We start from the raw sequence: 25,061 nt of genomic DNA, 5'->3' as shown, positions 1-25,061 counted from the left end.
AATAAGAAGATACATGAGGTAAAAGGAGTAGGCAGTAACCATTCTAGTACACATTAAAACCAGCCTGTGCTCTCTAGTTTGGAAATAAAAGTTGATGTTTAAAAACAAAGACATACTGGTCAGATTTCGCTGGAAAACTAAACTATATTTGTCCAATGGAGATGATTTCAATCCCTCATCTTTTTTGAGAACTCAGTGTATAAGAGTTATCGAAATGATATGTGCATTGAACCCTATTACCTTCTCTAGGATGGAACCATTTCGGTTACTGGGTATGTAGACCGAGAAACTAAAGAGAAGTATGAGCTGCTATTGGTGGCATCTGATAATGGAGTTCCTCAAAGACAGGTAAGAGAGGGGAACACAGTATTCTTTATTTGCAGCTTCTTTTCTTCATAAATTGAATTGTCTGTGCATTTTCTGAACCACTGTTTCCTTCTCTTGCACACCAGAATTTCACATACGTCAGCATTCAAGTGTTAGATGTGAATGATAACCCTCCTCAGTTTACCAAAGCTCAATACTCAGCCAGTGTACATGTAGCAACAGCAAAAGAAGGAGTGTCTGTACTCTTCGTATCTGCTACTGACCCTGACATTGGGAATAATTCTCTTATTTCATACAGGTAAACTTCTGATAGGTTAATAAGTATCTTCTGTTAAAGAAACAGAAGGGTGGTTTTATTTCTCACAAACTCTTTTTATGGTCATAAGAAGATAAGACCTGTTCACAGAGAGTTTACATGTGCTATAATTGGCAATTATTTTTAAACTTAGGACAAAGGACAGTCATTACTGTGTGGTTTAGAGATTATCAAATCATGGTTACACCATAAGGAGGAGAATGCAATCAAACTGTAGACTTAGTGACAAGAACCGAAAGTCAAGATTCGTTTGAATTTCTGCAATATTGAATCATACATTGGAGCTTCTGGGTAGGAAGTAGAAGAATCTGAGTGCAGTATCTACCTTCTATTCATGGCAAGATCAAAGGCTTGGGGTTTCATGGGAACTGAAAGCACTAATGCTGTAGTTTTCCATGATGGAAAACTCACTTGGAAATAAAAGGACCAATATATTTAGACTAATGGCACAGCAATTAAAACCTATTGCTTAGCCATTCTTTATAAACAGGCAAATACCGTCTGTTGAGTTCTTGTTACAGCAGTAAGTAGATGGTTCTTCCAAGGTCATTAATACAAGTGGTATATTGATTTCTCTTTATTCAGCCTCCTGAACCCTTCTGATGATTTCCATATAAATAACCGCACTGGAGAAATCACTGTCAGCCGTAACTTGGACCATATCACAGCTGACAGAGTTGTTACACTGATAGTTATTGCTAGTGATCATGGAGTTCCTCAGCTTACATCAAATGGTAAATGATGTCTTTTTACCTTCTTATTTTCCGTACATAAACACAACCTTTGCAGACACTGAAATTTGAAATGAATCCGATTGCTGCTGAGTCAAAGCGAATTAGAGCTAGAATCCCTGTTACATTTCAGCAGTGAGGAATATTTGCTTTTCACCCTTTGATTTCCTTCCAGCTGATCACATTAACAGAAAGTTTGATTTAATAATCCTGGTTAGAAATAAATTTTCTGTATTCCTTGCAGTGGTGCTAATGGTACAAAGCCCAGGACTTCATAGTAACAGCCACTCTGAAAAGATGTATTAAAATAATATCTATAATGTGTGTTTCTCTTATAGTTTTCCTTTTGTTTCTTAGAATCATTTAAACAAATTAGAAACTCACAAATAACCCTCAAACAAGTTTCTGCTCTTCCAAAAAATATTCAGTCACATGGTATTTTAGGTAACTTTTTCATGTGTTTTTAGGGATTAGCTTTGATATATCATGAACAGGAGAAACAACTGATTTTCTTAAAGTGGGAGGAGTGGCCATGACAGAATTTGCACTTGGGTGGTTTGATGTATATCCCTTCTCTTTTGTTACAAAGGAATTTAGCATAAGATTTTTAACAAGTAGCAAACACCTGCATTATCCCATTGACTTAAAATTTGCAGTCCTTGCTCCCCTATAATATTGGAGCAACACTGCTGAGATCAGTGAAGTGGGGTTATTCTGAAACATTAGGTATAAAAGGCATCATGTTTTATACATTACATATTAATCCTATTGCTATTGATTTTGTTTATTTTTCTTCTTGTTCCTCTGTCATTTTCTTAGTTCCTCAAAATTTAGGGAAACGGAGCACAGCTCATGATGATTTTAGCAGCAACTTCACTATTTTAACTTGTTTTCTCTCATTAGCCTCTGTCACTCTCTACTTGCTGGTAAATGACACCAGCTTTGGACTGACCTTTGAAAGCTCCAGCTACGAGTTCAGCATTCAAGAGAACGAACCCTCAGGGACTGCTGTTGGCTCTGTGAAGGCTCTGACTGGCAGCATAGCTGTACAAGTGGTGTACTCACTGAAATCTCACAGTGACAAGTTCTCTGTTAGTGACCAAGGAGACATTGTGGCTCTTGCCATGTTAGATCGAGAAGAAAGGGACCTATACAGCATCATTGTAGAAGCTGTTGATTCTGTGGTGCCACCCAATACAGCTGTTACTTTGGTACAGTATATTGCATTTTAATATATATTTTTAAAGGGAATATAAAATATTAAGTGTATATATATTTGAAATCAAGGAATATCCAGATAAGTGTCATCAGTTATTCAAGCATGAAGATTTTGAGAGCCTTTTATTTAATTTCCCTTTTTTCTTCAAGGAGATATTACCATCTTGCAATACTTTAAACTTCACAAATTGCATCATTCCTGAAAGTTCCTCTGTGAACAACCCATAACCAGAGAAACTGGTTAACACCAAAACTGATTCTGTGCATAGTTCTGTCACATGCATGAGGTAGATGAGCCAAAAACCCCGAATTAATCCTGCTCATCTCTTAGCATGTTATCTAACATAGAGACAACATGTGAGATAATGTGTTAAAGTACATGTTATCTCACTTTTAGCAGTTGAGAATAATATAAATTAAAATGCTGAGATGCTGAAGTAGCGAAAATGTTCAAAAGTGCTGAAGTTATGTATCCCTTTCATTTCTGGTTGGGTATTTTTCCCCTATAGTCTTCTATAGAATAAAATGAATCAAAATTCCCCTTTCAATATTATTTCTACATCTCAAATATGTCTCTTTTTCACTCTGTTCTTTCTTTTTTATAAAAAAATACAGGTAACTGTGAGAGTTAATGATGTCAACGACAATCCTCCAGTTTTCTCAACACTGATCCAAACTGAACTGTCAGTTCCTGAGAACGCAGCTAGTCTAGACTTGGGTGTATTTTCTGCTACTGATCTGGATACAGGAGTTAATGCACTTATAAGCTACTCTCTGCAAGATGATTTTGCTGGGACTTTCCATATTGACAGTTCTACTGGTAAACTGATGACAAAAACATCGTTAGACAGAGAGATGGTGGACAGCTATGAGTTGAAAATAATTGTAAGTAGACAAATTTGATGCAGGTTCACACAATTCTCAACATAAAAGGGAGAAAATACTGAATCATTACAAGAAAACCACTTAATCTTAGTGAATTCCATTAGAATCTATTAATGAATTTCAACTGTTTGTTATGTTTTACACCCAGAGCTTTGTTTTCTGCTGTGCAAGTTGGTATTAATGAATAAATGACCTCTTAAAGGTCACAGTCTCATAATAGCTTACTGTGAAATCTGCAAAGTGTTCCTGAGTCCATTATTGACTGTGCAGTTGCCATACTGCTCTATTGCTTTCACTGCTTTACTATCCATATTGTTTGTCCCTTTCCCTTATTTTTTGTCATTTTTCAAATTACATGTACCTAGGTATTTTTATAATACTTGAAATATAGATTTCCAAATTAAAATATAGAAGCATAAAGTTTCACCCAACATTCATGTAGGTATCTATTTATTCCAATTTAATTGATTTTTACTACTATTAATCAGATAAATTATTGTGCGTACAAAGAAGCGTTCCAGCACTGGCCATCATGAGCAAATATATTTTAAGGAGATCTTTCTGCTAACAAGTAATTTAACAGGTCAAGGAGTTTGTGGAATGGGATCAGGACAGCAAAGGAAACATGCTAAAAATTGAACAGTGAATTCTGAAAGTTTTACAATTAACAAAAGTGGACACTTTTTAAGACTAATTGAGAGTTGTGTATATGTACCTATAGATTATGGTAGATGTTCATGCCATGTAAAACTGACTGTGAATGGGCCACACACTAGCTACTCTTCACAGCTTGCTTTGTAGACACTTGAAACCCTCAAAATGTGAGGGATGTCCTTATTCTTTTAAATGCCCCACCACAGATATGTTTCTGTTTGCTATGGTTTTATATGTGGATTAGTGCCACATTTAATCACATGGCACATGTGATCTGGATCCAGGCTTGAGCTTTGATTAGTTGTTCATTAAATGATGCAGAGCATGTGATAATGGTGAGGATATCAGCTGCAGGAAGGTATGCAACGCTTAACTGGGGCTACAGCAATGCCATGGGGTGACCACTGGTCCAGCAGATAGTCTTGTGAGACAAAGTTTCACAATTTTTGGCCCAAAATTGAACTGGTAAAATAAGCTTGTATCAATGTAGTGCTGCATTTAATGACAAATTGTTTCTACACAGGCCACTGATTCTGGCAAACCGCCCCAATCCGCAAGCTTAGTTCTAAGCATCACTGTAGAAGATGAGAATGACAACCCACCAGTGTTTCCCCAGAGATCATACTCTGTGACTGTGAAAGAGAACGAGCCTCCACATGTGGTATGTGGTACTCGGGAACAAGCAGACTGTTCTGTGGCTGTTTTCTGTGTGTACATTTGGAAGTGGTAGTAATCCAATGGTGAACATATTTCTTTTGCTTTGTGGAGCCTGTACAATCACACAGCATATTCATTTTATATGACAGAGGCATGCCTATCCCATAGACTCTTCCTAAAGCCTCCTTTCCCTCCTGTTCCCAGCAGTGATCCAGATGGTATGGATCTAGTTTTCAGAGCAACATGTTTTAAAGATGCTGTAGGTGTTGTGCATATATCCAGCATCCCCCTGTTCTTAAGGCTTTCTGTCTTCACCCGGTGTATCCATTTCTGGCTCCATATCTGCCTTGCAGATGTGAACTAATGGTTTACAGCAATCAATAAGTGCCACCTAAGAATCTGTAACATCTGTTACCAGCCCTACTATATGCTGTGTCAGTGTTCTAGCAATACAATTAATGGCCATATGAGTAATTCCATCTATGAAGTGTGTGTGTTGCCACTCTGTTTGTTCTCCTCTGAACCTGATGGTTTTGGTGTTTTTGTTGCTGTTTTTCTCATTTAGATTTTGAGTGTAGCAGCCACAGATGCAGATATAGGATACAATGCCATTATTCATTATGCCATAATTGGAGAGACTTCTTCATTTCTTGTTGGAGAACTTTCTGGAGACATTACAACTCTTCAACCTCTCGACTATGAAAGTCGTTCTGAGTATACATTTCTTCTGAAAGCTTTCAATCCTGGAGAGCCTGATCTCCAGGACACAGCAAACATTACAGGTAGCTCTAGTTTACCACATAAATCTTACCTTTGTTTCCCCTAGGGAATATTTCAGCATGTGTAATTATGAGGCATAAGGATAGGCTTCAGTAGTTAATACAGTCTGCTCAAGTAAATCATCAGAAATGATGATGTGACCTTTTCACTAGAGCCAGAAGAAATTTTCCTCAGAAAATGCTTGGCTTGTGTGAAAAATCTTCATTTTTGACAAACTGACATTACTTTCTTCAATGTATCATGAAGTTTTCTATGGCATTTTTGCAGTACCTATTAGCATTTTGATTGAAAAGGTGTCCAAAACCAAAATTCAGTATTTTTCTGCTTGTTTACAGAAAGCCTGGTAAAGAAATGTTGACCGTGATTTTTAGTGTTGTTAAAATAACAGTACTTGATTATTGGTGGGTTTTTTTCCTTAAATCAATCTATCTGTCTGTCTGTCTATATCTTTCCATCACAACATAAAAGGTTTCTGTGAAGTTGGTACCCTAGTTTTTGGCCAGCCCTACTTTTGATCAATATGACTGGAAGTATTGGTTTATTTATTACTTCTCATTCTGTGCTATTTATGTTACTGTACAGCCAGCATCACTAATTGTGGACCTTTATTGTGCCAGGTCATGTACAAATGTAACACTGAGCAATCCTGTCTCACACAGTTTGCAATCTAAGCCAAAGACTAGAGATACCAGATGAATATGGACACAGAAGGGAGCCCAACTTAAAAATAAGATATCATTCATGACAGATAGTAGTGACAACATGCTAGCTGAAAGTTTCCCTATTGTGGGGAAACTATTGCTTGAACAGTAATAGTTTAATCCACAGGGGCAAGTGTTTTGAAGTACAGAAAACAAGGTTTCCATCTGGTTTAAACTGAAAGAGCTCTAACTGAACCCAGAGGAGCTGTGCTGGTTTATATTAGCTGAAGAAATAGCTTGTAACTGTTTAGGTGCAACTCCTGTTTACACTCAGACATGGACCTTCTTTTATTAGTTACCGTGGAAGATGTTAATGAAGAAGGACCCATATTTGACAAGCCCTCATACCACCAGATCCTTCTAGACAATTCTACAGCTGGCACACTGGTAGTAGACATCAATGCAAGAGATGAAAACAAGGATTATGATGAAGGCATTTTCTACAATATTTCAGGTATGTTAGAAAAAAAATCTTATAGGTGTTTATTAGTAGGATATTTGCATGCTGCTAAACTAAGCTGCATGACACAAGAATGAGAAATAATGGCAGTAAATTGAAATGGCAGGCTCTGACTGGATAGAAGGGGAAAACGAGTCCTCCATGAGGATAGCTAAGTACTGGAACAGGTAGCCAGAAAGGCCATACTTGGATGTTTTCAGCACTTGATGGATCAAAGCCTGGAGCAACCTGTTCTGAATTCCTTCATGACCCTGCTTCAAGGCAAGAGGTTGGACTAGAGGCCTCACAAGGATTCTTGAGCACAAATGATTCTGTGGTGCAGTCACAGAATCAAGATAGGCCAGGCATCTTGCTCCAAATCACATGTACAGATTAGGATTTCAACCCATCTCTCTCGAATCCCAGTCATATAATTCAGTATCTTATCTCTGCGGGCTCCATTGAACATCTCCATCACTTGTTTTTCTGTTTTCAGGTGGAAACTCAGAAGGCCTCTTCAGTCTTTCCAGTACTACAGGAGAACTCAGGTTAACAAGAGACTTATCCAAACTGAGTGTCCCAGTGTATTACTCCTTGATAGTCACCGCTACGGATTCGGGTCTGCCACCTCTTTCAACTTCTGTAAAGGTACTGAAATGTTTACTTGTGCAGTTTATTCCCCAGATTGTTTTAGTCTAAACTGAGTGTAACTATACCAGGAAATGAGTATTAGTGAGGCAAAACTATGCAAAATGGGAATCAGAATGTCAGTCCCACTTCTGGTTCAGGAACAGGATACAAGATGATTATAAATTTATTCTACTATTGCAATTGCTGGCCCACCACCCATCATTATTTTGGTCATTCCATTTCAGCAAAGAAAGTCAGGAGTTCTAGACTCTGATGGAGGAAGATGAGAGGAGCGAAGACTTCTGTGCAAGGTCAAAGAGTGTGACAGTCAGAGGGGATGTAATGGAAGTATGTGGTAGAATAAACAGGAGACAGCAAATAAGGTGTTCCTGTTTATTTGCCTATAATAAAAGAAATAAATTCAAAATTGAAGACTCAAGTGTAAATATGATAAAAGAAATCTTTTTTATACAGTGCTTATAAACCTGCTGGTGATCTTTTGCCACTAAATATCACAGTTTAGCAGGATTAAAAAATCCCAAAGGACTAGGAAAGTATGTGGATAGAGACATGTAGAAAACTATATTCAACAGAACCTTAAAATGTAAACTTATGAACTGTCATTCTTCAGAGCACTGGACAGCAGCTGTCTGGCATCATTTAGAAATAAATTATCTTTATTTTTGTGAAGCAGCAGACATTATTTATTTACTGTCTGTCACCTTTTTTTATCTCTGAAGTCAGTTGTTATAATTGAAAATACTTACAAGCTCCTGCTCTGGTCATACCTTCTCCAGTGGAAGAATTTGTTGCAAACAGAGATCAGTACCTCTCTCAGAGCTGTTTAGCTGGACAGATCATTTAAAACGTGGTGTATGTGACAAACTGGAATCCCTCTCTGTATTGAGGAGAGCATACAGGTGAACCTAAACTGATGAGGCATTTTCACTGACCTTCACTGCCTACTTGGCACTAATGTGTCAAACTCAGCATGCAGCAATCAGCAGCTTCTTCTTGACAAAGTTCTGGACTTGTGCTATTGCATACCTCATTAGGCAAGCCTGCTAAACCTGAAAATAGAACCCCTGTGGTCATATCCTTTTCTCTGCAGGTGTCAGTAACCATAGCTCCCATCGACGTGTCATTCCCGGTGTTCTCTGAAGAAGTCTACCAGCCTGCCCCTCTGAGTGAGAAGACGCTGCCAGATACGTTTGTTGTTCACACTGATGTGTTGTATAAGGTCCCTGTGATATACAGTATTGTAGCTGGGGATGAAAAGGGTAAGCTCTTTGTGTGAACCAACAAGGAGGGTGTGTTAAACTGCTGGTGCTGGAGGGCATTATCTTTTGGATTGTTTCTTCTCTGTCTCTGTTCGCTTCCATCTCAGCTCTACAGCCATTAATATTGGTTGTGTATCATCCAGATGTACACATTTGATATGGATCATGTGTGGGCACACGATTGAATTTCTGTCAGATTAGGGTTGATACAGATACACGATACAGAGCTGACCACACCAGCTGTATGCTTTCTTGTATCTGCTACAGGAAGATCAGGTGGTACCTCACCAGGCATAACATTACAGTGACTGGGGAAAGAATACCCAATTCAGCATAGAGGCTGCTGGTTGAAAAACTAACTCAGCAACGTTTTCTTAACAAATGTGAATGTGTAGAGTAAGTGTACATGGGATGCTGTAGACCAGTGCTTTGTCATGTGTCTTTCTTTACTAAACATAGAGCTGGTTTTATTGTATCACCAAACATAGCCACTTAGCATTTCTTTTATTGTAGAACGTTTTGTATGAAGTTGGGGTCTCCTTGAAGTCACCTGCAGAATTCTTCATCTTCAGTAAGAACAGGACTGAAAGGAAATAAAACAGTCTCTGACTGAAACAAGGACAAATAATCTTTGTTTCAGAGGAAGGTGAAGACTGGAGAGTGGTGGAGAGAACTTCTCCCCTTTAGTTCCCATCTGACTTTCTGAATTAATTCTTTTTGTTAATTACAGACCTGGATATATCTGACATATACACAAATCCATGTTGAATTTTATTTTATTCTTTGAAGAATAACTGCAATATACAATATTCATGCATATTATTTGCGTTGAAGGGTTCATATATTCAGATTTACTATTAAAATCATAAACAGAATAATTTCTCTGTGTGTTTGCTTATTAAACAGGTTATTTCATTATTGATTCATCCACTGGTATTGTAAGAACAAGGAAGAACTTGGAACTGGAAGATTTTCCAGCCACTTTCAGTGTGCGAGCAACGGATTCATCTACTGCCAGCATATTTAATGAAGCTCTTGTGAATGTGACAGTTATTGATGAAAATGATTTCCCTCCGGTTTTCCCATCTTCTCTACTAGAAGCAACATTGGAAGAGGTAAGAAAATGCCATCAAAACTGAATCACAAAAATAAATCTTTAGAATAATAATAACGATTTTAAAACTCTTTTGGTGTGTGTGCAAGTAAACATTCTGGAACTGGACAGGCTTGCCATTCTGTTCTGCCATATGGTCTTTTAAGGTTTAGTTCAAGCTGAAAATCCCAATACACAAAGAGAATGGTCTAGAAGAGTGGATATATTGAAGGAAAAGTGAATCTTTTACTAGTAAGGGTCTCCATGAAGGAAAAGCAGCCACTTGGTTTTGCCTATCTGTACACACAATATTAATATGCATACAAAACCCAGTGGATGTGCTGGGCACCTCATAGACTCTCACTCAGCCTTTTGGAAGGAAGCTTCCTACAGAGAAGTAGCAGGCAAAAATGCTCTAATTTAGCAACATTCCTCCTCTTGCTCCTGTACAATCTGTTGTGATTCTTCCTGACACAAAATCATCAGTGGCGGAAAGCAAGCCAGATTTCAGTCTGTGGCTGTTCTGTTATGATAAGCCTGCAAAAGAAGCCACAGGGCTTAATTATGCAAAAGCATCTAGCTCAACGTTTCACTCTTCAATTTTCAAACAGCACTTTTCACACTTTAATCTGCTAGCTACTTTTTAAAAACAAGCACATTGAGTTTCCCAGCTGATTCCCACACATTCTCTCTAACAGCCACAACTGATTTTAAATCTAGTCCTTTCCTAGCATTGAGCTGAATATAGATTTTATTATTGCACCTATTTTTAATGTTCCCAGTTAGTTTAATGGAGAGGAGTTGGAATCACATTTCCCAACCTTAAAAATTGATTTCCATGTGAAATATTTACAGAGTAGGAATTGCTGGATGCCCTGTTGGATCAAATAACTTCAGAGCAGGTCTCAAATAGCTGTGCAAGTGAAACACTGATATTTACTGTCCATCTTGATGCAAACAACATTTTGAAAAAGGAAGAAATGGATTATTTATTAATTATTAGCCAAACAGTGTTCAGAAATAAACATGGTGTTGAAGATGAGAATATCCATTGAGTTTCATAGGATTAGAAGCTGTTAAACATCAATAATTCCTCAACAAGTCAGATGCTCGAGGCCTGTTTGGAACCACCCTGAATTTTCTTTCTGAAGATTGCTGTGTAGGCAGAGACATGGTGGGGACAAATAGTTCTTTTCTGGAAATGAGAGAGAACAAGATATTCTCTTCTTACTGCGCTCAACAAGTTGTATACTTTTGATTTTAAAATGTCTGTGCCATTGTAAGTGGATGCACTATTTGTCCTCCCTTCTACATCACTTCAGAAATTGCAGCTAACCAGTCTCTGATGGCCTCAACTTGTTTCTTCATCCACAGAATTTACCTGCTACTCAGATCATCCAGCTGGAAGCTCAGGATAATGATACAGGAAGAAATGGTTTCCTGACATACGGCATTCTTAGTGGAGACAGACTGAAATTCAGGATAGATGAAGCAACTGGAATTCTTTCTTCCACCACCTCTTTTGATTATGAAGAGGAACCTACGGAGTATCAGGTTTGGTTTAGGTCTTAACTCTTCACTGTTCAGAACTCTTTATCTTTCCCTTGGATAACAGGTGCCAGTTTTTTGTTTAGCTTGATATTGCCTGAACATTTTATGCACTGTTTTAGAAGATGAGCATCTTGAGAAGTGATGCATTATTAAAGCAAGACGCTGCCTCAAGGCTATAAGGAAGTTCAAGCAAGGCTCATTGTTCACCTGTCCTACAAACTCTCTAACACTTCAGCACACGAGTAACTAACTTTGCAGTAACAGCTCATGTATTCAGAGCTGTCTGCTTGCTTGAATCCGTACTCGACTGAGATCTTGCAGATATGATTCTTGGTTAACCTTCTTTATGTTGCTGCAACTCCTGGTTATTTTGTTTCAAGCAAAAAAGATTAGTGAATTTGCTTGCCCTATATGGAAAGACTTCATCTATCAACAAGACACTCCTTAAGCTTTCAATAACAATTCTGGGGTGAATTCAGATTTGGTTTTATATTTCTAAGAATACTCCAAAGTTTAAAATCCATCAAGACTTTTTAATCCTCATGCAAGTACCTATTTGTGTGATTTCTCACAATTGTACAACTTACAGCTTGTGATATATGCCGAAGACGATGGAATCCCTGAGAAGAAGAGAGGTTACTGCACAGTTGTCATAAAGATCATTGATGTCAATGACTGGCCACCTGTGTTTGATCCAGTGACTGAATTCAGTGTAGATGAGAATGTGCCTGTGGGATTCATAGTTGGAAAAATCACAGCAACGGACAGAGACACAGGAGACAATGCCTTTATTGTATATAACCTTACAGGTAACAAGGAATTCTCCCACTGCACTGGCACAACTCTCACTTTGTTGTCTATACTGTTACAAGCATAAATAGCATTGTTTGTGTTTTCTCCTCACCCCTTTCTACATAAGATTCTTTCTAACCTGGTTTGGTATTTTACTAATCTATGCTCACACAGCTTTCAAACTGACTCAATAGGAACTTCTTTTGCAGAAGCTACAAATTGTTGTGCTTTTAATGATACTCTTAATTCTGTTAAAAATCAGCTTTTTAAAAACTTTTTAGTGGTTTGGCTGCCATAGCTGCAATCAGCAGGAGTAATTTGGATAAGAAAGATTCTCATGGCTTGCTTGAATAAGGGTCTAGGGCCTAATCTGTGCCTTGTAGAACCTTGTGTTAGTACCAGGTATTAAATGCTGCTAAATTAAGCCTCTCCTCAGGCTGTGGGCTGTGAGCACTTCACAGCTACTAGGAGCAGATATAAATGGTATCACAAGTGTGTCAGGGACCTGAGTCACTATCGAGGGCTGCTGGAGAGCTGCCTTTCTCACCCTTGTGCTCGACACCTTTACCTCTGCAGCACAAGTGCCACAACAGAGAGCAGATCACCTAAACTGCTGCCTCAGATCTCTGCCCAGGCTATTAATATAAAGGGCCTACAATTTCATTGTACATTAATGTGCCAGCTTGTGAACTGCAGTGACCGACAGCTCCAAGTTGTGCTTCCTGTCACGTTTAACTGTGGTAGCTGGTGGCATTACAGTTGAGAGGAGCATCCCTTTGGTCACTGCCCCTAAATCTGACAGAAGTGGAGATCTAGACTCCTCTGGACCAAAGCCTGCAAGAGTTGAAATAGTTGGGTTTGTTGTATGGACCATCAAGAGCAGCATGTGTACAGTTCATATGGTTTTAGTGTCTTTTCTTTCCAATATGCATACAGACTTCGGGGCAGTTTTGGACAAGGGTGGCCAAAACCAGCAGAAGTCACTGCCAGGTCGTTTGACAGTCAAACTGATTTCTCATGGAGATCTGTGTGCCACTCAGTCCATCTTTGTTAGAATAAACTCAGTGACATCTCTTAGAGATCTTGGCAGGAGCACTGTCTTGTTAACCCAATCTGTGGGCTCACATTTCAAACATTCATCCACTCAAAGTGTTATCTGGTTTTCTTCTACATTATCTATATATTTAAAAAGTGGGTTTAATGATCTCAAGACACAGGTAAATGTATGATTTAGGAATGTAGTTAATTATGTGTTTCTAAGATATATTCATGGGCTTCTAAGATGTGTTCATTGGTAACGCTTCCTTAAATGTGTCTTAGGTGGTGCAGAAAATACATTTGAAATAGATGAAATAAATGGCAACATTAAGATAAAGAACTCTCCAGACTATGAAACCCTGAATAAATACAACCTTACAGTGAATGCAGTCAACAATAAATCTGCCCCTTTCCTTCAGGTAAAAGACCATTATTGTAATGAACAGTGACTCTTCTATTCAGAGTGGGTTTGGCACTAGTGGTAGAGAGAGCTATCAAAGATGTTTATTGTGCAGAATAAATTAGTCGCCTAATTATGTTTGGGGTCAGACTTCTGTGACCTTTGTCCATGATGAGTAGTATTATACACCATAATTAGTTGAAATACTTGAAAATCGTGGTAGGATTTGACCCTGAACTGTCTGCAGGCAAACCTGTGCTGGGGAACTGGATTTCTTGCCTGCTGCTGTTAGTACTGTAAGGGCTGTGATAATTTTTCATGGGAAAAAAAGTAATTTTCAGCAAATTGTTCTAGTTGTGCTGTATTTATTTGGAAAGATACTGCACACTTATTTAACAGAACATGTGTGGTTCCCTTATCTGCATCTAGCAGCAGCAGTTGGCCATGTTGGCATCCTGTTCTTATTCATTTAGACACCTTTCAAGAAGCAGAATCCTACTGCCACACTGAGTTCCTCCCTCCCTGGAATTAAAATCCTGTAGTGGTCTCTGAGGCTGAGTTCACCAAATGAAACCTACCACAATATTTCACTACAGCGTTTTCAAAGTCTGATTTATACTTTGGTGCATGTGAAAATAACCAAAAAATATCACTGAGACATTCTAAAATGCATGAAACCATTTTGTTTTCTAGGCAACTACTCATGTCACTGTTCTGGTGATGGATGTGAATGATAATGCTCCAGTATTTGCTCAGAGTTCCTATTCTGCTTCTATAAACATGATTAATCCTGTAGGTACTCATGTCATAACTGTGAGCGCTGCTGACAAAGATCAGGTAACTACTCCTGTTTGACTTTAACACTGCTTGAAGCTGCAGCCCAAATGTGTTATTCTCCATTCTCTAGGCATGAAATACCAAATGTAGCAGACAGTGAATTCTGTTTGACTGATAGCACTGGGAATTGGAAATTAGGACTGTTGATGTTTCTGCCTTGACACTGATGTACCCACTGTCTTTGGGAATGTTTCTTCAGCTATATTTGCCTTAAGTTTTCCCCTTACTATATGGAGTTGTACCAGTCTGTCAGAAGTATACAGGGACTGAAGCAATTTAGTGTCTGTGAAGTTATCTGAACTTCTGAAGTAGAAGAACGTGTAAAACAGATTCTATAGCTGTACAGAGCTATAAACATCATATAGCTGGCTTGAACATGGAGAAGTCTGCTTACCAGACACCTCTGAAGTAGGCCCCCCAGCTCATTTTCTCTGTTCCCATTGTTTAAAGTAATCTGGTTTGCTAGGTCTGTACTGCACCCATCAAATAGTACCCAGGCACTGGCAGAGACATCCAGTAGTCAACCAGATCACCATGACAACATCAGCACTAACTATGTCATTTAAGAGATGAAACATCTAGAAGTGACAACAAAATAGGTGTAGCAGGTGCCTTCCTACTTCTTCATGTATAATTTTGGTTAAAATAGCTGCAGCTGTGGTACATTGCTGCAAATAATCTAATGGCCCCTTTTTATCATCCTCTATGATTTGAGAAATCCAGAGAGGGACTTTTTACAAGGGCCTGTAGGGACAGGACAAGGGGAATGGCTTTAACCTGCCAGAGGGGAGATTGAGATGAGCTCTTGGGCAGAAGCTCTTCCCTGTGAGGGTGCTGAGGCGCTGGCACAGGGTGCCCAGAGAAGCTGTGGCTGCCCCATCCCTGGCAGTGTTCAAGGCCAGGTTGGACACAGGGGCTTGGAGCAACCTGCTCTAGTGGAAGGTGTCCCTGCCCGTGGCAGGGGTTGGAGCTGGATGAGATTTAAGGTCCCTTCCAACCCAAACCAGTCTGGGATTCTACGATGTTGTATAAGAAGTAAAATTGCTTGTGGAAGTTGCTGGAGCCTGTGAGATCTGCACTGAGACCCTAATGAAACTCACCCTTCAGATGGCATGTCTGGTCCTCTGCTGCACTTTGAGGATTCCGGGGCAGAGTCCAGCAGTGAAATTATTAGACAGTGTCTCTCTTCCTCCCTCTTCCTGAAATAATTCTAAATGTGCAGATTCCCTTGTAGCAACAGGCACTCATGGCAGGGTTTGCTCCTGCTGCTGCAGAGCCATGAAAGAACAGAGTACACTGCTCTTCTTACATAGAGCAAACCCTAAGGGTCTGTCAAAATGGCTTGTCTCAGGAAAGTGAAGTGATGTGCACAGAGTGAAATGTGTCCAACTCTCCCGTGGGATGCAGGAACAGGGCTTCCCCTCACAGCAGTGGAGAGGCTGCACTTCTCCTCAAGGTGTGAAAAGGATCCAAGGGACTTTGCCTTATTCTCATTGACACCCTTAGGTGACTCTCACTACTCTGACAGCCCCCCTCTACACGTGTCCTTAACTTACTTCCTTTAGAGATCTTTTTATTCCACATTTTTACTGTGTAACTGACAACTGCTTCTGAATTTTCTTCTGCTTCGTGGTTTTATCAGCACCCACCTAGCACAGCTAACCCCAGCTTTCCATTCCCCAAACAGATTCACTAGAGTCTTTCAGACACTGTCAAGTCTTGTTTCAGTGTTTGTCCTACCCTCCAAAACGTGCTCCCAGTGCGTGTAGGTTTCTTTAGCATTGCCATGGGTATTTTTTGGATCTCAGAACATCAAAATGAATTTGAGGGGGGGTTAGAAGAGTTCTGCCCACTGGCCCTTTCCCTTGCTGCTGCTCTTGTGTTACAGCATAAGCCAAAAGTAGCTCTGAGCCCGGTTCTCTCTAGTTATTTAAAATGCCTCTGACATTCCATCCTTTAAGCATGGAAATACTGAGATTCCAGTCTATGGAACTTGGGGCACTGAAATAATGTGGTCCTGCAAGCAAGAGTTTCATGAAGCTGTGTTCTTTTCATGGCAGGGGTTAAATGGCCTTGTTGAGTACTACATCCTCCCTGATCTAAACTTCATCCCGTTCTTCCTGATAGAAGATATGAGAGAGGGGAAAATAATTACAGCTGGAAGCCTGCCTAGGTCTGGAGAGATGAATTTAACAGTGATGGCAAGGGACAAAGGCTCTCCCTCTTTAAATGCCACTGCTGTGGTTACTCTCGACGTGTTTGACAACAGCCCATTTGTTCCTCAGTTTAACAGGAGCGAAATCAGGTGAGGCTTTCATATGGAGTTTATACACCTAGTCTGTATTCTCCAGGTAGTGGAAAACAGAGTAAAGTTGAAGCTCATTTTTGCGTTCTTCCATGCAGAAGAAAGGACACCAGGGTTTCTTTAAACAACACATCCAAGGAATTCTGCTATGCCACTGGTTCTGTGAATGTGATTTGAGGCATCGCCTTTCCTTTATGGTGCAGCTTGTACAAGCCAGGCTCTTTGTCCCTTTCCTCTTGCACACTAATAAAGCATTCTTCCTTAGCCTTTACTCAGGGATAAACAGTGTCTGGCTAGAAAAGTAGGGCTTCACTGCACTCTGAAAGGCAGGGAACTCTGGCAAACAGCTAGAGGGGAAGGAGCAGGATTTCCCACAGAGAACTCACTCTTGAAAAGTTACATTTCAAAGCCTGCCAGTGCAACAACTGCTGGGAATTTAACATTCTGGTTTGTCATTTATTTCCCGTATCAGCATTTCCGTTTTGGAAAACACAGGAGTGGATTATTTAATTTATGATTTTACCGTGATTGAAACTTCAGGAAAACCTATTGCTTATACAATTGTGTCTGGCAACGAAAAAGGTGAGTGCTCTTCCCCCTGTGAGTTAAAATAGATAACAGAATAGCCTCTCTTGTGTGTGGCAGATGTTGCTGTATGGAAATGAGGAGATGGAGAGCAAGGATAGAAATTTGTGTCTTACTTTAAAAAGAAGAAAATACCTGACCTTTTCAGCATGGACTTTGTTAATCTTCTTTGGCTAAAAAAGGGGTAGTAACTTGCTAGAAGATGGGTTCCTGTAGTCTTAAGTTAGGATAATTTGCAGACTGAGGGAGCCAAAATAGAAGTTGTTGTTAGCAAGCAGCTTCCTCCCTGCCAATCACTTTTAGTCTATCATTTCCTCACACTGGCACCTATGTTAGGGCATCTGCCTCCTTCAGCTCTTGCAGCTGTGCTGCAACTCCATGTGGTGCACAGAAAAGGAGAAACATATATATAGAAACTGAGAGAAGATTTGGAAATCTGTGAAAAAGGAGTTGTGCAACGAGAAGCTGCAATTCTGTTTCCTGACTATATTGCTCCTTGACATGTTCAAGGCCTGTTTGCTGTGATGCCTCTTCTGCTCAGCCATGGGAAGTGTTGCATTTCATTCTTAAGAGCAGAGGACCCATGGAAACATCCTAAGGGCAACTAAGAGGTGGCAGGGATACAAGTGAAATGATGGCTATAACAATTAAGGTGCATGTTTTTCTTTTCAGGTCATTTTAGATTGGATCCAGAAAGTGGTCAGCTAAGAACAGCAGTTAATTTGAACTATGAGGAAGTATCTGAGTATGTGATTCTAGTTGAAGCAAATGAAAACCTCTCACCTGCCATAGAAGTCCAGCATGCAAGTAAGTTTATGCTTTGAAAGACATTCTAACTTAAATCAGGGGCAATGAACACGTCTTCTGTATTTGCAACCCAATATAGGCTCTCGCTGAGGCCTCAGGAGGACTGAGTTACAGCTCCTCTGGGCACATCCCTGCTTCCATTCCCTTTCTTGTCCCTCTTCCTCACTGCAGATAACTTTGAAAGCTGTGCTTTGCTGCTGTCTGGTGTTGCAGTTAACTTGTGTTTCTTTCACAGGCCTGTTTGCTGAAAACGTGGCAATGCTGAGAGTGTCAGTGCAGGATGTAAATGAAGAGCCAGTATTTTTGAGTGATGCCTACTCCGCTCGGATACCCAACTCTGTGCCGTACAAGTACCCCGTTATTACAGTGCAGGTAGAGCATCCTCCTCTGCTCTTCATGAGGAGAGGACCTTTTGTAAGGTCTGGATTTCTTCTATAGTTAAACCAGGTTAAAGGAGCTCTTCAATCTGCTCTTGAAAGCTTGAGACAGATTCAGCCCATCATCTGGGTTTAACATAATGCTGGGGAAGGATGGGGTGTTCAGGGAACTGGTCCATACTTGTCCTACCAGTGGGTCTGTCAGAAGAGCTAAATCATCTGTTCTGGCCCATGCTGCCTCTGTGCATTACATACTGCACAGCCTATTGTTCTCTCTTTGGCACTGTTAACCACTTTGTTATCGATCAGACCCAAAAGGGAAATGAATTACAAAGTCTGGTGTTATCACCCAGTTCTAGCCTGCTCCTTTTATGCTTGCAGCTGTAGAATCCTCCAGACTTTATGGTAAATGTATTTCCTCTTCTATACCCTTGCTCTGACTCTGATAGTTTGTGCCCCACTTTGTGTTTAATGCAAAGAGAAAAACGTGACAGCACCATTCTAGAATACCCCAGAAACTGCAGTTTAAGGATTCAAGAGCAATGTGCAGCCCGAAAGCCACAAATGACCTTTTTTAAACCCAGGCCACAGATCCGGACGCGGGAGACAACGGGCTCGTGCTGTACAGCTTGGTGAGCAGTCAAACCAGCGAATTCGACATCGACCAAAACACAGGGCAGATTTTCACCGTGTCCGTAGCAGGAAAGGCTGGAACATTCTATCTGGAAGTCCAAGCTACAGACCAAGGCACGAGCAGACTCACAGGCCAGACAACAGTCAACGTAAGGACGATTATTACTTATAAGCCTGATTTGCTTCCATGTCCAAACTCTGTATACAAGAAGGGTTTGGTAATGACATTTAACACCACGCGGTGAGACTCTGTGGTACACCAGTACTCGCTATGTACTTCCAGGCCAGAATTAGTATTGTGTCCAGTTCTGGTGTCCTCAACATTAAAAGGACATGGAGCTGCTGGAGCAAGTCCAGAGGAGGCCACGAGGATGATAAGAGGACTGGAGCATCTCCCGTATGAAGACAGGCTGAGAAAGTGGGGGCTGTTCAGCCTGGAGAAGAGAAGCTGCCTGGAGACCTCAGAGCAGCTTCCAGTGTCTGAAGGGGGCTACAAGGATGCTGGGGAGGGACTCTTCATCAGGGACTGTAGCGATAGGACAAGGGGTGATGGGTTCAAACTTAAACAGGGGAACTTTAGGTTAGATATAAGGAAGAAGTTCTTCACAGTGAGGGTGGTGAGGCGCGGGAATAGGTTTCCCAAGGAAGTTGTGAATGCTCCAACCCTGGCAGTGTTCAAGGCCAGGTTGGACAGAGCCTTGGGCGACATAGTTTAGTGTGTGGTGTCCCTGCTCATGGCAGGGGGGTTGGGACTAGATGATCTTAAGGTCCTTTCCAACCCTAACTACTCTATGATTCGATGTGGTCACCAATTTCCACTGACATAAAAGTATCTTGCCATGAGGACTGGCTTTTAGAGGACAATTGGTTTACATCAGAGACTTCAGGGGTTTATTTGTCGAGGTTTTCTTTGAAAATCAGTATCTAAGCAAAGCACAAATGCTTTAGAGAACCTTACATGTGATTTCTTTCTTTCTTAGGTAACCGTGGATTCCAGTTCCGGTAACAACATTTTGGTGGTGGTACTTAATGAAATGATCAATATTGTTGAAAGAAACATCATTGAAGTAAAAAGGTATTTCTGAAACTGTGAAGCTTACTCTGATATAATGTCTAATGACAAATTTAGAGTCCCTTTGAGATACACGGGCCTGACAGCCTCCAGGGGAGGTGACACAGCCAGTGCCCATGAAAAACGAGGCCTTCAACTTGTTGTAGTTCAGGATAATTTGAGGGCATTCACAGGAATCCACCAGTTTTTACCTGGTAAGGCTTTGGCTTAAGCTGATGAGTGCCAGAGTGGCCATTGGACTAGAGAATTTCAAGAGGTTTCTTCCCACCTCAATGTTTCTGTGATTTTTAACAGCCTGGGATAAAGTTTTGCATTGACAGTAGGTCAAGATGTAAATGTGGAAACAGACAGAAGCCACAAACCAAACCCACCTTCACTACAGATCAAAAACCCCCTTGTGGCACAGCAGCAGAGCTCCTCAAGGAGATCTCGGACATACTGTGCCAAGGGATTAGCTAGTGGTATGTGCATGGCCAGAATTAAAAACGTATTTTGGCCTTTTGGGTGTGTGTTAATGAAGACACGAGGTCTTTTGTTTGATTATACATAAACATATATTTATCCAGCATGAAAATCTCCCTGTGAAGAAGGAGAAAACATGAGAATCATAGAATGGTTAGGGTTGGAAAGGACCTTCATAGAATAGATTGAGTTGGAAGGGAACTTCAAAGCTCACCTGGTCCAACCCCCTGCAATAAGCAGGGACATCTTCATCTAGATCAGGTTGCCCAGAATCACATCCAGCCTGGCCTTGGGTGTCTCCAGGGATGGGGCATTATTATGGGACTGTATTTGCCTCCTTCCCACCTTTACTGTTCATAATACTCTGTAAGTATCACTGCCTGTACTTATAACGTCAAGCATGAAATGAGCTGTATGATACTTTGAAAAGCATGACTAAATACATGATATACTATACAATACTGGTTCTGAAATCTAGGTATAAGGGTTTCTTAACCCTCTCTTTCTCTAATTAATTATTCAGTTATGCTAATGGCACCTATCTAAGAATTTTCAGGCTATGTACAAAAGTTATGTAGCATCTACTAATGAAAAGTATCTTTGCTTACCAGAGACGAGGACTGGATCTTATTTTCCCTCTGCTACTCACTCAATGATATTGGGCAAACAGCTTAACTCTTTTGCTGATGATAATCCTGCATTTTTACACGCTTAGATTAAAATACTAAATATATGCCACGTTTGCATCATTTAATTTCCAGAGTAAAAGAATTTGTCACTGCCCAGTTAATTTAAAATGTTTTCTTCATATGACGGCAGGGTCTTGGAAGATCAACTTGCGTGGAATGTATACATCATTGATGTTTATTCCAGTGAGTCTGAAAGTAAAGCAAGAAGCAGCACTGATGTAACCTATGTAAAAATTACTGCCTTTGACACAAACCAGGAGGTACCTGCAGAAGATGTGAAAAGGTCAGTATGGCACAGTCTGTGTTCGGGGTGTCAGGGCTATGCAGTTCAGTTTTGTTTCCCTGAAGATCATTAATGTCTTGGACTGGGCAGGTTTACATCAAGTAACGGTTTATCTGAGGTTTATCTCAAGGCTTAAAGGGGATTCTTTAGAATACAGAAAGTTTCATTATTTATTGAATTGTAATTTTCAGAGTTTGTCAAAAACATGATGATGTTGTTTAATTCATAGAGTCACAGACTGGTTTGGGTTGGATGGGACCTTAAAGCTCACCCAGTTCCAACCCCCTGCCATGGGCAGGGACACTTTCCACTAGAGCAGGTTGCTCCAAGCCCCTGTGTCCAGCCTGGCCTTGAACACTGCCCTTGTAAAAAGTCCCTCTCCAGATTTCTTGTAGCCCCTTTAGGCACTGGAAGGCTGCTACGAGGCTGCTTTTTCTCTGAGGAAAGTGCTGTTGGTATCTATCAGAGTACATGCGGCTGCCTTGATGTAGCTTTAGAGGATACTGACCTCTCAAGTTCCATTTGTCCAAGCTTCGCAGCATTTTAGTTCATGAACAGCAGGGCTGGTTGCTAGAAAACAGAGTTTTTCCTGAATTAAAGACATGTCTTGAATCGTTGGAAAAGAACTTGGTGGACCAAGAAGTGGTATTTCTGTTTTCTTCACCACTCTTCACACCAGAGTGAAGGTCTGACAAGTAATCAGCATCTTACTCTTCTATCTTCAGAAAACTTCAGGAGCAGAAGAGTGACATTGAGGTAGAGCTGGAGAAAATATTTTCAAGGCGTGTTACCACCAGCATAGAAGAAGCTGCTGCTGACTCAGCAAGTCCTGAACGCGTTGCAACGATAGTGCTCAGTGTTCTGCTAGCCTGCAGCCTCACAGGCTTCCTGGTATACGTAGTTTTTACCATACGAAGGAAAAGGTACAAATACCTTAACAACGTAATTTAGATTTACAACTGATAAGTTCACTTTAAATGTCAAGCGGAAAAATACTTAGCTGATAAATTGCTGGTATTTGCCTGGAGTATTGCCTAAGATTTGCTATAAATCAAAACGCCTGGTGCTGTACTGTAGATATTAGAGACACCGTGTAACTGAACATTGGTTTCTCCTTGTGTTTGGCACACAGCAACAGCAGAAACAAATAGATTTAAAACCAGAAATGTGACAGCAGACACTTTAACTGTGAAGGGGCACACAAGCAGCTGTAATGTACCCATATAAGTCTCCTCTAACCCCACAAATGATGAAATCAGAGGAGGTTTTGCTGTGAACTTCAGTGGCAGCAGGACCACATAGTAGAGGAAAACAAATCCCCATTTCTCAGAGGCAGTGGGTATTTACCTTGCTACCATTATGGGAAAACAGGAAATACTCCAAACTAATCCCCAGAATAATACTGGAAATTATGCGTATGAAACTCATGACACACTTTGCATTCTGTTTTTAAAACAACTGCAAAGCCAACCTCCAAAAAGAACTAACCATTCTATCTAATGTACTTACCACTTCCAGAAAGCAGCAGCAGCAGTATTTGGTTAAGAAGCAAGCAGAAGTTGCAGAGTCTATTGATAATCCGTGGGCAAGTGACAAAAATGGGAGTGTGAAAAGCTTAGAGAAGCTCGAGCACGTGAATAATGTGTAAGTAGAGCGGTGATATCCCAAGTAATTGATAAAAAATAGGATAGCAAAAGGTTTGGCTCTAGTTTATTCTGGTGACACTGGATTTTCCTGGTATCTTCCAGCGGTGTACAAGTCAGTTTTTAATAACCCTTACAACTACAAGTAAAAACTCAGTGCTTGAAGGGTGCTAATGCCTTTTATATCAAAAATTACAAGGCCAAACTCCTATTTACTCTTTAGCAAATTGTTAAGTCTTATGCATAAAAAACCAACCCTTCAGGACACAAGGAGCCACTTAATGCTCCCCTGATGCTTAAATCCCATTCATTCTGAGGTCAGTGTACATGGTACTCTCAGAGGCGGAGATTTTTGTCACTTAACTATTTGCCAGCTCAAGGTGTTGGGAATTCTCTTCACTCCTTCAGGAAAAAGGAAACGATCACGTTTAGCAACATGGGAAACACCGAAGGAGGAGACTCTGACAAAGGTCTGACTCAGGCCAATGACAAATGCAGTTATCTCGAGACACTTCTGTTAGATTTCAACAGCGAACGTGAAGATAACGGAGCAGCTGAAAAATCTGCTGAGCCCAGAAATGCAGATGCCCAGCACACTGCAGATTTCGCAGCTAAGCGGGTAACCAGCTTTCCAGTTGCAGAGAGCGGGGTGAGATTTTATCATTATCCATCAAATCACTGACAGAGTTATCAAAAGAAGTAACCCTGTGATGGAACTAGAAAGAATAATAATGAAATCTCAAGTGATGAACAATTGTTGTGGAGGGGCTTGTTTGTCCTGCTTGAAAGGAGAAGGACTTTGTTACCCAGAAATGATGAGTCTCTTCTTTTACAGAATGTGTAGAGTAAAGGGTTCTCATGGGCTGCTCCTAAAACTTGCAGCCTTAAAACTAGTGCTTTCATTGCAAGCTTCAGAGGCAGAATATAGAACCATAGAATGGGTTGTGTAGAAAAGGACCCCAAAGCTCCTCCAGTTCCAAACCCCTGCCACGGGCAGGGACACCTTCCACTAGAGCAGGTTGCTCCAAGCCCCTGTGTCCAACCTGGCCTTGAACACTGCCAGGGATGGGGCAGCCACAGCTTCTCTGGGCACCCTGTGCCAGTGCCTCAGCACCCTCACAGGGAAGAGCTTCTGCCTTATATCCAACCTAAATCTTCACTGTTTCAGTTTGAACCCATCACCCCTTGTCCTATCACTACAGTCCCTGATGAAGGTCCCTCCCCAGCATCCTTGTAGCCCCCTTCAGACACTGGCAGCTGCTCTGAGGTCTCCAGCAGCTTCTCTTCTCCATAAAATACTTAGTATAAAATATAAAACATTTCTATGTAAGCTACAATTCTACTGCTTTTAATTTATCACAGTGCACCACTTGCAGCTTTGTGCCTCCCCTGTGCTATGTTCTCTTGCAGGATTGCTTTCTGACAGACAGGAACCAGGAGCCAGCTCTTTCCTTGGCCCCGCACCCCCCAACACCCCCTGAAAAAGAGCTGAAAGGAGTGAAGTTTTCAGAAGTGGCCATTATTTTGGACGCGGAGTCTGAAGACGATGAGTCTGACACTGACGATGGATTCTGCACAAATGCCAATGCTTGAAGAAGAAAGCCTGTGGGAAGAACACAGTGACGCTCGTTGGGACAGCACAGAATGAATGAGCAACAGGGATACGCAGATGATATCCGGGGTTTAATTCCTTCTACTCCTCTTGTGTTGCGAGAGATGGACAAGCAATAACCTGAGCCGCGCTGCAGGGTGGTTGTAACACAAGGTGGTACCTTACAACGCATTTTATTTCTTATGGCGTGTAAAAGGGTGGGACAATAAACCCCTTCCCCGTGTGCTGCCGTGGTGTTCAGTGGGGTGCACCTCGGATGGGGGT

General features: G+C 40.8%; 1 protein-coding gene across 1 annotated transcript in view; it reads left to right on the top strand.

Annotated features, from left to right (window-relative positions):
* Window positions 1-24,778, top strand: part of LOC104408790 (protocadherin Fat 4-like) — a 42,143-nt gene extending 17,365 nt beyond the window's left edge. The window contains exons 18-43 of the mRNA XM_010018504.1: window positions 250-348; window positions 453-625; window positions 1,229-1,377; window positions 2,278-2,585; window positions 3,208-3,477; window positions 4,655-4,792; window positions 5,354-5,570; window positions 6,565-6,723; window positions 7,205-7,356; window positions 8,450-8,618; window positions 9,525-9,733; window positions 11,086-11,265; window positions 11,852-12,071; window positions 13,375-13,511; window positions 14,186-14,329; window positions 16,390-16,634; window positions 17,107-17,216; window positions 17,892-18,026; window positions 18,262-18,398; window positions 18,988-19,185; window positions 20,017-20,111; window positions 21,390-21,542; window positions 22,268-22,465; window positions 23,061-23,186; window positions 23,594-23,834; window positions 24,596-24,778. Coding sequence (XP_010016806.1) covers window positions 250-348; window positions 453-625; window positions 1,229-1,377; window positions 2,278-2,585; window positions 3,208-3,477; window positions 4,655-4,792; window positions 5,354-5,570; window positions 6,565-6,723; window positions 7,205-7,356; window positions 8,450-8,618; window positions 9,525-9,733; window positions 11,086-11,265; window positions 11,852-12,071; window positions 13,375-13,511; window positions 14,186-14,329; window positions 16,390-16,634; window positions 17,107-17,216; window positions 17,892-18,026; window positions 18,262-18,398; window positions 18,988-19,185; window positions 20,017-20,111; window positions 21,390-21,542; window positions 22,268-22,465; window positions 23,061-23,186; window positions 23,594-23,834; window positions 24,596-24,778 — 4,545 coding nt within the window. The remainder of the gene's footprint in view (window positions 1-249; window positions 349-452; window positions 626-1,228; window positions 1,378-2,277; window positions 2,586-3,207; window positions 3,478-4,654; window positions 4,793-5,353; window positions 5,571-6,564; window positions 6,724-7,204; window positions 7,357-8,449; window positions 8,619-9,524; window positions 9,734-11,085; window positions 11,266-11,851; window positions 12,072-13,374; window positions 13,512-14,185; window positions 14,330-16,389; window positions 16,635-17,106; window positions 17,217-17,891; window positions 18,027-18,261; window positions 18,399-18,987; window positions 19,186-20,016; window positions 20,112-21,389; window positions 21,543-22,267; window positions 22,466-23,060; window positions 23,187-23,593; window positions 23,835-24,595) is intronic.
* The last annotated feature ends 283 nt before the right edge of the window (window positions 24,779-25,061 follow it).

The sequence above is a fragment of the Nestor notabilis genome, unplaced genomic scaffold (genome assembly GCF_000696875.1).
Source record: "Nestor notabilis isolate BGI_N333 unplaced genomic scaffold, ASM69687v1 scaffold3127, whole genome shotgun sequence".
Taxonomy (NCBI): domain Eukaryota; kingdom Metazoa; phylum Chordata; class Aves; order Psittaciformes; family Psittacidae; genus Nestor; species Nestor notabilis.
Note: the sequence above shows the minus strand (reverse complement) of the source record. Positions and strands in the feature narration are given on the sequence as shown.